Source organism: Nannobrachium achirus, assembly GCF_963921795.1.
Source record: "Nannobrachium achirus genome assembly, chromosome: 19".
Taxonomy (NCBI): domain Eukaryota; kingdom Metazoa; phylum Chordata; class Actinopteri; order Myctophiformes; family Myctophidae; genus Nannobrachium; species Nannobrachium achirus.
In genome coordinates, this window is record NC_137826.1 from 7,024,074 (window position 1) to 7,038,864 (window position 14,791).

Here is a 14,791-nt window from a genome sequence, read left to right on the forward strand (position 1 = left end):
ACCACATGTGAGGTTGTGGTTTGGCAGGCAAGGAGTGTGTGTGCAAAATTTGGCATGGATCGGGGCAACGGTTGTGACGTGTGACAGACTGACAGACTGACAGACAGCTGGTCGAGGTTTTGCCAATCCACAACCTCCACCTCTCACGTCATACGGGCGTTTGTGTATTGTATGACATCACGCCACATCATCAGCTGTGGACTCTGTGATGTCATCGTATCTCCATATATGGCCATCTCCGTATATGGAGATATAAGTCGTCCATGCCCAAGTATGGGCTTGTGAGGTCAGACTTTGTGTGATGCGTAGGTTATCTCCATACTAGACCTTACCCGTTCGAAGATATGTGCTCCAAAATATGTGCAGAGTGTGGGTTGTGGGGAAAGTTACTGTGGTGCGTGCGTGAGAATATGTGGGAGCATCATAATGTAAGGAGCAGCTCATGGAGGAGTGTATATTTATGATGCAAATAATTTAACAGCAAATTTAGGTGAATAGAAGTATGAATGCGCTTGCTCCACATAGTTTTTTCATACCCGTTGGAAGATGAGACACACATCAAACGCACCTGGTAAAAGCGAGAGACAGAGAGAGAGAGAGAGAGAGAGAGAGAGAGAGAGAGAGAGAGAGAATGCACATTCCTAACTGTGAGAGAGGGGTGTGTGTGTGGGGCTACAGATCCCATGGCCTGGAGGAACGGACCGTAACCATGACAACAGGCAAAGAAAACGCTAATAAACAGCTTTAATTTGGGAGAAATGAAATTCGGGCTCCGTCACCGTTGGTATAATGCTAATGGCCAATACCATGTGAACTTTGGGATCAGTTGCTGAAGCGAGTGAATAGATAAACGTAGATAAGCGTGAGCGTTAGAGCGTTAGAGCGTGAGTGTGTGAGTGTGTGAGTGAGTGAGTGAGTGAGTTTGGTGGTTTATCTGATAGATATGGAGATTCAACATTCCAGGTGTAACTATGGCTGCCCGTATGACGTGAGAGGTGGAGGTTGTGGATTGGCAGGCAAGGAGTGTGTGTGCAAAGTTTGGCATGTCTTGGGGCAACGGTGGCGGAGATATGAGTTGGGGAAAAGTGTGACATGGCGGACAGACTGACAGACAGCCGGTGGAGGTTTTGGTAGTAAATGCGACCTACGGTCGCAATAAACAACATACATTATACTGAATACATGAAAACTATGAAATACAATGTCAAGAAATTGTGTCTTGGCCATACAGTATATGGAGCATGCTCCATATACAGACAGATGGACATGAGGTGTGACAGACAGATGGACATGAGCTACAAGTTTTCATACTAAATAGCGACCTACGGTCGCAGCAATACAATCCACATGGACATTTTAATGCAGACAACATACATATACAAGGTTAAGGCAAATCAGTAAAAGTATGTACAGTATTTTCCCCAAACGTGTGAAATACTCATTTTAATAATTGTGTCTGGTCAAAATGTATTGTAAATTGTTTAAGGTAGGGGTGTGTGTGTGTGTGTGTGTGTGTGTGTGTGTGTGTGTGTGTGTGTGTGTGTGTGTGTGTGTGTGTGTGTGTGTGTGTGTGTGTGTGTGTGTCTGTGCTTTTACATTTGTGACCTACTGAGGACCAGATGTCCTCACAAGTATAGTAGAATTGGAAAAAAATAGACAATGAGAGGACCAATAGTAGGTCCTAATAAGGGTTAGGTTAGGGAGTGAAGACTTCAATATATTGTCCTAGGCCAAGTCAAGGCCTAAGATGCAGTATAGAGAAAAGTGCTTTCGCCATCTTGTTTTTAAAAAGAAAGAATGTTGCAATTTTAAATTGGGTTGGTTCCCCTAGTTCATAAAATCCTACAGGTCATCTTGTAGTTTATGTCCTGTGGGTTTTATGTGTGAGACTGTGCATGGCATCGCACGGGTGAAGCAGAAAGCGAGTTGGGAACGCGTCGGACGGGTGAAGCAGAGGGGGTGAGAATGGGTTGTTTAGGGATAGAGGTTAGGGTAAGGCCACAGGACTTGCATAAAAATGAATGGAAGTCTATGTAATGTCCTCACAAAAACCTAGATTGTGTGTGTGTGTGTGTGTGTGTGTGTGTGTGTGTGTGTGTGTGTGTGTGTGTGTGTGTGTGTGTGTGTGTGTGTGTGTGTGTGTGTCACATGATAAGTTATAGTAACACAATTATGACAAAAACATTCAAATGGTCATCCTGTACAAGCAAACACCTGATATTAATTTTGTACATTTATTTTTCAATTGGAATTTAGAATGTGTTCCAGGGGCCTCAAGAAAGCTCTACTGAGGCTGGATTTGGCCCATGTGCCACCACTTGAATACCAATCATATATAACACATTTTATATTACTATACCAGTAAGACTCCCTAAATCCACAATCTGTCGGTAGATAATGCCGGTCTTATATAAGGGTCATTTGTGTACGGTGTGATGTCATACTGATGTCAGCAGTGTGATGTCATACTGATGTCAGCAGCTATGTCTCTATATATGGAGTTATATGTTGTTCGTGTCCAAATATGGGGCTTGTGAGGTCAGACTTAGTGAGATTCGTCGGTTATCTCCATATATGGAGGGATGGAGGGTAAAAAACATGGTTGCTATGGTAAACAGTTGGTTGCTAAGGTAAAAAAAAACATGGTTGCTATGGTAAACAGTTGGTTGCTAGGGTAAAAAAATGGTTGCTATGGTAAACAGTTGGTTGCTGTGGTTGGTTGTTACTGATGTCAGCAGTGTGATGTCATACTGATGCGGAGATATGAGCAGGGCAAAGGTGTGACGTGTGACCGACGGACGGCCGGTGGAGGTTTTGATACTAAACTGCGACCTTACGGTCGCAATCATCACTGATGCACCTTTAAAACATACCTTCATAACCGTTATTTAAACTCTGAGTATCAGATCAGTTGGAGCAATAACTGAATGTATTCAAAGAACATTCCAGTATGCAATGATAAATTGCATTACATATTGTTATATCATTATTGCGACCGTAGGTCGCAGTTTAGTATCAAAACCTCCACCGGCCGTCCGCCGGTCGGTCGGTCACACGTCACACGTCACACGTCACACCTTTGCCCTGCTCATATCTCCGCATCAGTATGACACCACACCACATGTGTACACAAACCTTTGTGTACGTTGCTGTGGCAACAGTCTGTTGTTGCTGGTCTGTTAGTGTACGTTAGCAACCACCTTAGCAACCATGGTTTTACCCTAGCAACCCACTGTTTACCCTAGCAACCAACTGTTTACCATAGCAACCATGTTTTTTTACCCTAGCAACCAACTGTTTACCATAGCAACCATTTTTTTACCCTAGCAACCAACTGTTTACCATAGCAACCATGTTTTTTTTACCTTAGCAACCAACTGTTTACCATAGCAACCATGTTTTTTACCATGTTATCTCCATATATGGAGATAACCGACGAATCTCACTAAGTCTGACCTCACAAGCCCCATATTTGGACACGAACAACATATAACTCCATATATAGAGACATAGCTGCTGACATCAGTATGACATCACACTGCTGACATCAGTATGACATCACACCGTACACAAATGACCCTTATATAAGACCGGCATTATCTACCGACAGATTGTGGAGATAAGCGACCAACGGTCGCTTATTGCGGCCGTAGGTCGCAGTTTAGTATCAAAACCTCCACCGGCCGTCCGTCGGTCGGTCGGTCGGTCGGTCGGTCGGTCGGTCACACGTCACACGTCACACCTTTGCCCTGCTCATATCTCCGCATCAGTATGACATCACACCACATGTGTACACAAACCTTTGTGTACGTTGCTGACATCAGTATGACATCACACCGTACACAAATGACCCTTATATAAGACCGGCATTATCTACCGACAGATTAGATGCAAGCAGGGTCCGAGGCAGGTCATCACTGCCAGCATGACTCACACCATCCTTCCTAGACGATTTTGACATAATATTGTTACTAATCTGTCGGTAGATAATGCCGGTCTTATATAAGGGTAATTTGTGTACGGTGTGATGTCATACTGATGTCAGCAGTGTGATGTCATACTGATGCGGAGATATGAGCAGGGCAAAGGTATGTCATACTGATGTCAGCAGCTATGTCTCTATATATGGAGTTATATGTTGTTCGTGTCCAAATATGGGGCTTGTGAGGTCAGACTACCATTTTTGGTGTTTGAAATGTTGAACTGGACTTTACATCGTGAAAGTGGATTCAATATATTGAGACCAAACAATACAGGTCTTGGTCAAATACTTCTGTTGGTTTCTGCACTGATCATTTATACAATTCAGCTGTGTTTGCTCGTGTCATCATGATGAGGTCATAAATCAGCCATGCCCAAATATAGATTTTACGGGTTTACATGCTTACTCAGTTATTCGTTATGTGAAAGTCCTATGACGTCTATGATATCTGACATCATCATACATACATTCCCTTTTATGCCCATAAATGGAGATCCCCTCTGTAGAACCAGCCACTGACATCACTGTAATGTCAGGGGAACCAAATCCCTTTTATGCCCATATATGGAGATCCCTGTGATGCCAGGGGAACCAAATCCCTTTTATGCCCATATATGGAGATATGGAGATCCCAGTGTTGCCAGGGTAACCAAATCCATTTTATGCCCATATATGGAGATCCCTGTGATGCCAGGGGAACCAAATCCCTTTTACGCCCATATATGGAGATCCCTTATGTCATCAATATTAAGCCCATATCTGTGAATATCTATGGGTACCAGATGTCTCCATATATGGTTAAATGGTCCGATATACATCACTGACCAGAAGACCAAGAAATGGTGCAACCTCGCCCTTTGCTTTTCTCCCTTAGGCATCTTACTGGTAGGTAGTTTAATGAGGAATGCAGTATGGTGGTAGGTAGTTATGGCCTTTGATGTAAGATTTTCACTTTCTAGGATAACTATATTTGCTATTCCCAGATGATGCCCTTTTAGGGTACCCCTCATGCCCATATATGGAGATCTCCAGGCTTTACTAATTAACATAAGTTTTATGCCCATATATGGAGATCATTGTCCCAATGTCATCAGATATATGGGCATAAATGGACACAGGCAAACTAGATGGGCTGTATGGATATCCAGATGTGTGATGTAAGTGTTTTATTCCAAATGTGGCACCCCACAGACATATTTCCAGAAACAAAATCCCTTTCATGCCCATATATGGAGATTTCTGATGTCATCAATCCCAGGCCCTGTAAAAAAACATGGTTGCTATGGTAAACAGTTGGTTGCTAGGGTAAACAGTTGGTTGCTAGGGTAAGAAAACATGGTTGCTATGGTAAACAATTGGTTGCTAGGGTAAACAGTTGGTTGCTAGGGTAAAAAAAACATGGTTGCTGTGGTAAACAGTTGGTTGCTAGGGTAAACAGTTGGTTGCTAAGGTAAAAAACATGGTTGCTATGGTAAACAGTTGGTTAGTAGGGTAAACCTTCAATGATTTTGACATCTTGTTACTAATCTGTCGGTAGATAATGCCGGTCTTATATAAGGGTCATTTGTGTACGGTGTGATGTCATACTGATGTCAGCAGTGTGACAGGAGATAAGCGACCAACGGTCGCTTATCTCCCGATTAGGGAGTCTTACTGGTCTCCCGATTAGGGAGTCTTACTGGTATCAAAACCTCCACCGGCCGTCCGTCCGTCGATCAGTCGGTCACACGTCACACGTCACACCTTTGCCCTGCTCATATCTCCGCATCAGTATGACATCACACCACATGTGTACACAAACCTTTGTGTACGTTGCTGTGGCAACAGTCTGTTGTTGCTGGTCTGTTAGTGTACGTTAGCAACCACCTTAGCAACCATGGTTTTACCCTAGCAACCAACTGTTTACCCTAGCAACCAACTGTTTACCATAGCAACCATGTTTTTTTTACCCTAGCAACCAACTGTTTACCATAGCAACCATTTTTTTACCCTAGCAACCAACTGTTTACCATAGCAACCATGTTTTTTTTTACCTTAGCAACCAACTGTTTACCATAGCAACCATGTTTTTTACCATGTTATCTCCATATATATAGACATAGCTGCCAACTGTTTACCATAGCAACCATTTTTTTACCCTAGCAACCAACTGTTTACCATAGCAACCATGTTTTTTTTACCTTAGCAACCAACTGTTTACCATAGCAACCATGTTTTTTACCCTACATCCCTCCATATATGGAGATAACCGACGAATCTCACTAAGTCTGACCTCACAAGCCCCATATTTGGACACGAACAACATATAACTCCATATATAGAGACATAGCTGCTGACATCAGTATGACATCACACTGCTGACATCAGTATGACTCACACCGTACACAAAATGACCTTTATATAAGACCGGCATTATCTACCGACAGATTGTGGAGATAAGCGACCAACGGTCGCTTATCTCCCGATTAGGGAGTCTTACTGGTATCAAAACCTCCACCGGCCGTCCGTCGGTCACACGTCACACTTCACACCTTTGCCCTGCTCATATCTCCGCATCAGTATGACATCACACTGCTGACATCAGTATGACATCACACCGTACACAAATGACCCTTATATAAGACCGGCATTATCTTCCGACAGCTGCTATAAGCCAACCCTGGCGATAAGGTCTGAGTCGAAGAAATGCTTCTTTCCTGGCAAGAATTGCCCCTTTATACTGTAGGGCTCGTTTGTGTATTGTATGACATCACGCCACATCATCGGCTGAGGACTGTGTGATGTCATCATATCTCCATATATGGAGACATAAGTTGCTCATGCCCAAATATGGGCTGGTGAGGTCAGACTTAGTGTGATGCGTAGAATCGACGCGTCGCGGCTGCAAATCGACGCGTCAATCGACTATTTTCACTTTTTTTCCCGCTAAGCAGCAGCTTGAGAGGAGAGCACAACTGCACATTACTTTAAGCAACACAACTTATGTAGCTGCACCCATCAGGACCCATCAGAAGCATCAAAGCCCTAATAATAATTATAATAAATAATTGCTCTTCCTTGCATTAGCATGGAGTCTGTTCTTTAGAGACTAGAAGCGGAGTGACAAAGTCCATGGAACATAGTGGGAGCGCTCAGGCTGGCACCCCAGTCTAGTGTATCAAATGTGGAGCAGTGTCTGCCTCGCTCTCTCCCCGACCGCGTCCACGGGTGTGTCGCATTAACGATGAGTAGTGTATTTTGTGATCATCGCACATGACGGCGACACTGCCATTAACAAGCGAGCTTTCGTGTCAAGCATGCATGCAGAGGCAGGAGGTAAACAAAACGCATTCAGTCCATAGAGCTGGTCCAGTCAGGCAAGTCAGCACGCACTGCTATGACGCGTGCATCAGACCGGTCCAGCAGTGTTTCTCAACCAGTAGTCCATGGACCTGACTAGCGCCGCATGCATGCGAATGCACAACATGCACTCGTCTCCGACACAGACACACACACGGTCCTCTCACATTTGGAAAACATTAACGCTTATAACGTTTCTGAACAAGCGATTGAAAGATTTTTGGTGGAAAAACTTTTGAAAAATAAAAAAATATATATATTTTTCGATTTTTCGACTCATACTTTTTGAGTCGCGGTGAGCATGAGTCGATTTTCGAGTCGATTTTCAATTTCCACATCCCTAATAGAGAGTAATGAATTCAGATCATACCATAAGCTCCAGATATAAAGAGTAATGAATTCAGATCATACCATAAGCTCCAGATATAGGGAGTAATGAATTCAGATCATACCATAAGCTCCAGATATAGAGCTCCAGTAAGCTGTAAGCGTCCCAACGCGTCGCACGGGTGAAGCTGAAAGGGAGTTGGGATCGTGTCGGGAGGTTGAAGCAGAGGGGGTGAGAACGGGCTGCTATATCACCTGCCCCCCATATGCCATGCTAGGATTATTGGTCTATATCACCTGCCATCCATATGTCATGTTAGGGTCATTGGTCTATATCACCTGCCATCCATATGCCATGTTAGGGTCATTGGTCTATATCACCTCATTCACCTGCCCACATATGTCATGTTAGGGTCATTGGTCTATATCACCTCATTCACCTGCCCACATATGTCATGTTAGGGTCATTGGTCTATATCACCTCATTCACCTGCCCACATATGTCATGTTAGGGTCATTGGTCTATATCACCTGCCATCCATATGCCATGTTAGGGTCATTGGTCTATATCACCTCATTCACCTGCCCACATATGTCATGTTAGGGTCATTGGTCTATATCACCTGCCCTCCATATGCCATGTTAGGATCATTGGTCTATATCACCTGCCCCCATTTGTCATGTTAGGGTCATTGGTCTTCAGGTAGAAAGTGCAGTCGTTCTGCATAGATAATTATCCTCTTTTAATCACTGTATAAATATACACCGTATAACTTCAGTATAATGCACAACCTGTACGTATATAAACTTTCTTTCTATATTCTATAGTATATACCATATTACTTGTGAAAAGGTATTAAACATTGTTTGCAATTTATTTAAAAAATAAAGCAGTTTAGAATAGTTGTAACTTTTATGCAAATGTTTCACTGGCTGAGGACAAAAACATTGCACAGCAAACATTACAGCAGCAGATAATTTCATATGTAAATTTAATTTTCAGTTGATAAAGAAAATAGTATATTGAACAGAAATGTTTTTCTTTATACCAGGAGAAGAAGCCCCTGGGCCAAAAGAGACTGTCCCATCTACAAACAAGGCTGCTGCTGGTGGGTTCTTATACTAGGCTATCACAGTCACATCCTCAGTGTTAATGGAACTCAGTGTAAACTCGGATCTGCAAGGTCCCATGTAGAAACGTGTCATAATTCCCTAACTCTCCCTAACTTTCACAGGCTCTAAAGTCACTGAGAAGCAGCTGAGGCAGGTGGCTAATCAAATTGGAAACCCATGGAAGTCGATTGGCACAGAGCTGGGTGTCCCTGAGGTTAAGATGGAGCAGATCGAGCTGGACAATCCAGGGAACCATGGGAACAAAGTTTTTAAAATGCTGCAATACTGGAGCAAATGCCAGAAGAAAAATGCCACCGCTGCCCACTTATACTCTGAGCTTGAAAGGATTGGAGAGTCAGACCCAGACCTGGCACTTGATGTAGACTTCCTACTGGAGGAAGACTGAAGCCCTCACTGCCGGTCGTGCCGGATACCAGCTCCTCATGGATTTAAACCATGGCTTTTGGACGTTCTATATAAGCACAAAAACATGCATTCCAGAGACACTTCATTATGTCATTATCTTTATACCAATGTTTTTATGGGTTGTGGGATGTTGGGCCTAGCCCCCTTTTAACCTATGTTTTGTTTTGTTCAGGAGAGGACACCACTAGTTTGTTTTGACCCATCAGGTCTTACGTCTGATGGTCATATTATTATGCATGGTTTTATTCTTTTCTTTGATTTGGGGCCCCTGAAATCCCTGGCCAAATCAGCCAGACCAGAAACCCACCAAAGAAACACCCTTTTTGTGTCCTCTCTCTATCCCTTTTCTTCAGCCTGTCTCTATTACAGTGACACATACTGTTCAGAACTAGCTATGAGGTGTTTTGATGTTAGGTGTGATTGTCTTACTTCATTCCCCATTTAGGGTAGAAATATGTCTTTTATACCAGTGTGTTTATGGGTTGTGGGACTTGCGAGTAAATATCCAGTTTTTATTTTTATTGTTTTTAAACGTCCCAATAATAATTCTCTGGAACAAGTCAGACCAAAGAAATAGGACACACCCATTTCCTCTCTCTATTCCTTTAACTCCAAGCACCCAAACACATGCTATGAACTGGGGGATTATAAATCGCCATACGCCATACAGACTTGAGCTCTCCAAACAACACCTTGCTGGCAGAACGCCAGCCCAAAGACTTGGTGCTACGGAACCCGCAGAGAGCGCGGGGGTTTATGCTACAGTTAATACCTCTGAATATGTTGCATTGTTTAATCTTTTTTTACCTTTTTATAACATCCTTGTTTTTATATAAAATTAACCATTAGATAACGCTTCACTGTGCCTCACTCAGTTTTAATTTTGTTTTATCCAACTGTTTCCGCGGGAGTTTACTGGAGATTATTTGGACCTGTTTGGACCACACTTCCGGTTTAACAGCAGACATACAAGCTCACGTCGCGTCGCAGATGCAACCCATTGTGAACTTGTAAATCACACTCGGCTGCGGCGCCGGAAGCTCAGTACAGCGTCTGCGCAATGCACTATGGGGCGTTGGAAACTCGTGGATAGATTCTTAAATCTGTTACTTGTTTACTTGTTACTTGTTTTTCACCTCCCCCCCCCCCCCATGAATAAATAAACATGAGAAAATACATTGATTGTCACACAATTATAAGAATAAAACTCAACAATGCCAGCTTTCACATGTAGGCTAAGTGTAAATGATGTGCTGATGCATGGTGGAGTGTGTTTGTTTGATTTATTTATTTCTTCCAGCGAGCAATAATAGGCCTAGGATACTGCTGGTGTGACTTGTAACGGCTTCCACCTTCCAAATCACACACAACATGCCATCGTGACTAATCATTGAAGCCGAGGCCGAATTGGGCCAAATCGCATGGATGAGCCCTGACAGCACATGGTTAGTGCTACAGACTCCAAATTTCGCACACAGATAGCTCAGACCTTTGCCTACGATCTTAGCTAGGCCTCGACCCGACCCGATATGCGGTTTTCCGGAACCAACGCGAAAGGTTCGGAATCTCCATATGCGGAGTCCTGACTACTAATTGAAGCCAATGGACGCCGAATCCAAATTGGCCCGAATCGCATGGATGAGCCCTGAAAGCACATGGTTGGTGCTACAGACTCCAAATTTCGCACACAGATAGCTCAGACCTTTGCCTACGATCTTAGCTAGGCCTCGACCCGACCCGATACACAGTTTTTCGGATCCGGCACGAAAGGTTTGGAATCTCCGTATGCGGAGATGACTGACATCGGGCTGTTCCGGAGCAAGCGCTGACTCATTGTGACATCACTTCATAAAAGGCATCACATACACTAGATGAGTCAACAAAAAATCTCTGAGTGTGGCATAAACTATAGTCTTTCTTCCTCTCACTCCGAGGTGAGCAAAGTTCAGGGTGCTCTTCAGAGCGGTTGGGTTCAGGGGAATTAGCGGGAGAGCCCTGAAAACACATGGTTGGTGCTACAGACTCCAAATTTCGCTCTGACTCGACCCGACACCCAACAGATATCTCCGTATATGGGCATAAAAGGGACACAGGCAGAGACTTCTCGCGCAAGCGCTGACTCATTGTGACATCACATCATAAAGGGCTCTGACATCACGTGGCATACGTGTCAGATGAAAGTATATAAGCCGGCTTCTAAGCTAAGTCCAGCACTCTTGACAGACCTCTGCATATAGTCTATAAGCAGCTCTCAAAAAAATGAGTACTCCAGAATGTACCACATTCTGGAGTACATCACTAAGTCCAGCACTCTTGACAGACCTCTGCATATAGTCTATAAGCAGCTCTCAAAAAAATGAGTACTCCAGAATGTACCACATCACTCCCTCAGCGATCTTTCCTGACAGCACTAACAAACCCAAATTCTCACAAATCTTTGTATTTGATCAAGACAATGAAATTAAGAACCGCCTTCATCAGGCTAAGGGAGATGGACTTATTAAGGAACACACTCTGACCCTCATTCAAAATGAGTTAAAGACAGTTAACCCTTTAGTAAGATTCTTTAAAACCGGAGCCGAGATGTTCAATGCAAATCCAACTCAGGACCTGAAAATGGTGTTCAAGTCCAAAAGCTCACAGGGAGCTAAGAAAAAACATCTTAACCCTGATGTCCCTGACGTTGTTATTTTTGCACCAGGAGACCAGACACAACCTCGAGACATTGTTCTGTACAGAACTCCAGCTGATGCACCTAATCACAGACAAACTACACATATCAATTCACTCCACCCTATGTATGACCCAGCTGCCTATCCCTTGATCTTGCCATATGGAGATGCTGGCTTCAGCATCGACAATCCCATCCTCAAGGTTAATGCAAATTCAGCCAGAGGCAAAGTCACTCTTCAGGAGTTCTTCAGATTCCATCTACAACAAAGAACTAATTCTTTCAACACCCTTCTGAAGTCAGGGAGACTTACTCAAGAATACTTCTGTGATCAATACTCCAAAATTGAAAGTTGCCGGATGAAATTCTACAGGAGTAGGGAACAACAAGACAAGTACAGGGCCCACCAGTATTCAGGTCTGGATGATGCCCTAACTGCACAGCAAGCACAGCCAGGACAGACTGAGGCCACCAGGATTGGTCAACAGATAATTCTTCCAGGCTCACACACTGGTAGCCCCAGATACCAATTCAAGCGCTTTCAAGATGCCCTTGCCATAGCAGCCAGATATAGAAGGTTTGACCTCTTCATTACCATGACGTCAAACGCAAGGAGTGAAGGTGTACTGAGTAACATCTTTCCAGGACAGCAGCCCACTGACAGACCAGACATTGTTAACAAAGTTTTCAAAAGGAGTTTGGATGAGCTCCTCCACGACACAAAGCTCGGCGTCTTTGGGAAGATGAAGGCTAGAATACACACTATTGAAGGACAGATGAGAGGACTGAAACATGCCCACATACTGCTACTCCTACATGAGATTTTGACTGTCACTGACATTGATCAAATAATTAGAGCAGACATACCTGACAAACAAAAGGAGCCAGAGCTGTATGAGCTGGTGTGTCGATTCATGCTACATGGACCCTGTGGCCCGGCCTACCCTAACAGCCCCTGCATGGTCAATGGTATCTGTACTAAGAAATTCCCTAAAAACTTCTGTGCCAACACACGACTGCCTCATGATGGTCATGGCTACCCAGAGTACAGACGGCCCATTGTCGGTCACACCCATAAGAAGAATGACTTTCTGTTTGACAGCAGGTGGGTCGTTCCTTACAACGCTTGGGTCCTACTTAAATATAAATGCCACATCAATGTTGAATTTGTTGGCTCCTTCCGTACCATCAAGTACCTGTACAAATACGTCCATAAAGGAGTTGATGTTGGCACTCTCGATAGACTCTCGAAGACAGGGATGAGATCTCCAGATTCATCAATGCCAGAACCATTGATGCTCATGATGCACACTGGAGAACAATGGAATACAAGATCCAGGACAGAGTCCCTGCTGTCACCAATCTCGCTATCCACACAGATGGCCAGCAGAGCATAATCTTCAGAGAAGGCTATGCACAGGAGGCCCTAGCGGCAGCCAAACCAACTACATTGCTTGCCTTCTTCCAACTAAACAGCAGGGACCCTGACGCAAGGCAATATCTTTACATGCAGATTCCAGAACATTACAAATGGGATGCAAAGGACCACATGTGGCAAAAAAGAGTCCACCAACTCAAGGATGCAGAACTTCCAAGTACAATAGGCAGGATGTCCAATGTATCAGTGCTCCAAGGAGAAAGATTCTACTTGAAACTGCTCCTAGGACATATCAGAGGACCACAGACCTATGATGACCTTAAGGTATATAACGGCAACCACTATGACACTTTCAAAGACACTGCTCTAGCCATGGGCTTGCTTCAGGACGATGGAGAATGGATTACCGCCATGCGTGACGTCTCAAGCTACGCTTCCTCAAGGAAAGTAAGAGAAACCTTTGCCATCATCCTCCACTACTGTCAACCTTCAGAGCCCAAAGATCTGTTTGAAAGATTCTTTGAACAGCTTAGTGAAGACTTTGTCCATGAGGAGGCCACTGCACAGAGGTGCCCTACAGATGCAGTAGACACAACATTTATACACAATCAGGTACTACTTGCAATTGAAAACGAGCTCTCGCAAATGGGAGGTAGTCTATCCAAACACAATGATATGCCACAGCCAAGACCACTAACTGAGCAGGAAAAACTGACACAAATCTTCAGATCTGAAAAATTCAACATAACACAGCAAGAACAAATTGTAAAGTCACTTGCTCCTAAGCTCAATGGAGAACAAATGGCACTCTACGAAGCTGTCTATCAGGCAGTACATGCACCAAAAGAAGAAACCATCACACGGCAGTTCATTCTAAACTCCCCAGCAGGTTATGGCAAAACCTTTACCTTTAAGGCAATTGCAGCTAAGATTCGCGCAGAGAATGGCATTGTACTGTGTGTGGGCAGCACAGGCTTAGCGGCACAGAACCTGGAGGGTGGTAGGACAGCTCATTCAAGATTTAAGATCCCAATCCCCATTTTTGAAGACTCTGTCTGTGCCATCAACGCCGAGTCCTCCCTGGCTAGGCTCATCAAAGAGAGCAACTTGATAATCTGGGACGAGATATTCAGTGTTAACCGATTTAATGTTGAGTGTGTGGAAAGAACACTGAGGGACCTCATGCACTCACAACAACCTTGGGGTGGCAAAACTGTCCTTCTGGGTGGAGACCCTAGGCAGACACTCCCTGTTATTAAAAGAGCAAGCAGAGCCCAGATAGTTACAGCATGCATCCAGATGTCACCACTGTATCCTCTCATGAAGCACCACAAGCTTAACATCAACATGAGGACAGAAACAGCTGAAAGGGACTTCTCCAACTATCTTCTTGCTTTAGGGGACGGAAAACTCCCTCACGAGGACACAGAAGTTCAAATCCGAATTCCACCACAACACTTGGTTAAGGATCTGAATACTCTGATTTCTTACACCTTTCCTGACCTGCAAAATGGATGTATCAACAAAGACAACCTTCTCAAAGGCACTGTATACA

General features: G+C 43.9%; 1 protein-coding gene across 1 annotated transcript in view; it reads left to right on the top strand.

Annotated features, from left to right (window-relative positions):
- Positions 1-9,167, top strand: part of LOC308304180 (H-2 class I histocompatibility antigen, L-D alpha chain-like) — a gene marked incomplete at its 3' end in the record, with an annotated part of 53,243 nt that extends 44,076 nt beyond the window's left edge. Inside the window, exons 9-10 of the mRNA XM_080748739.1 lie at positions 8,336-8,351; positions 8,884-9,167. Of these exons, the coding sequence (XP_080604865.1) occupies positions 8,336-8,351; positions 8,884-9,167 (300 nt within the window). The remainder of the gene's footprint in view (positions 1-8,335; positions 8,352-8,883) is intronic.
- Positions 9,168-14,791: the final 5,624 nt, after the last annotated feature.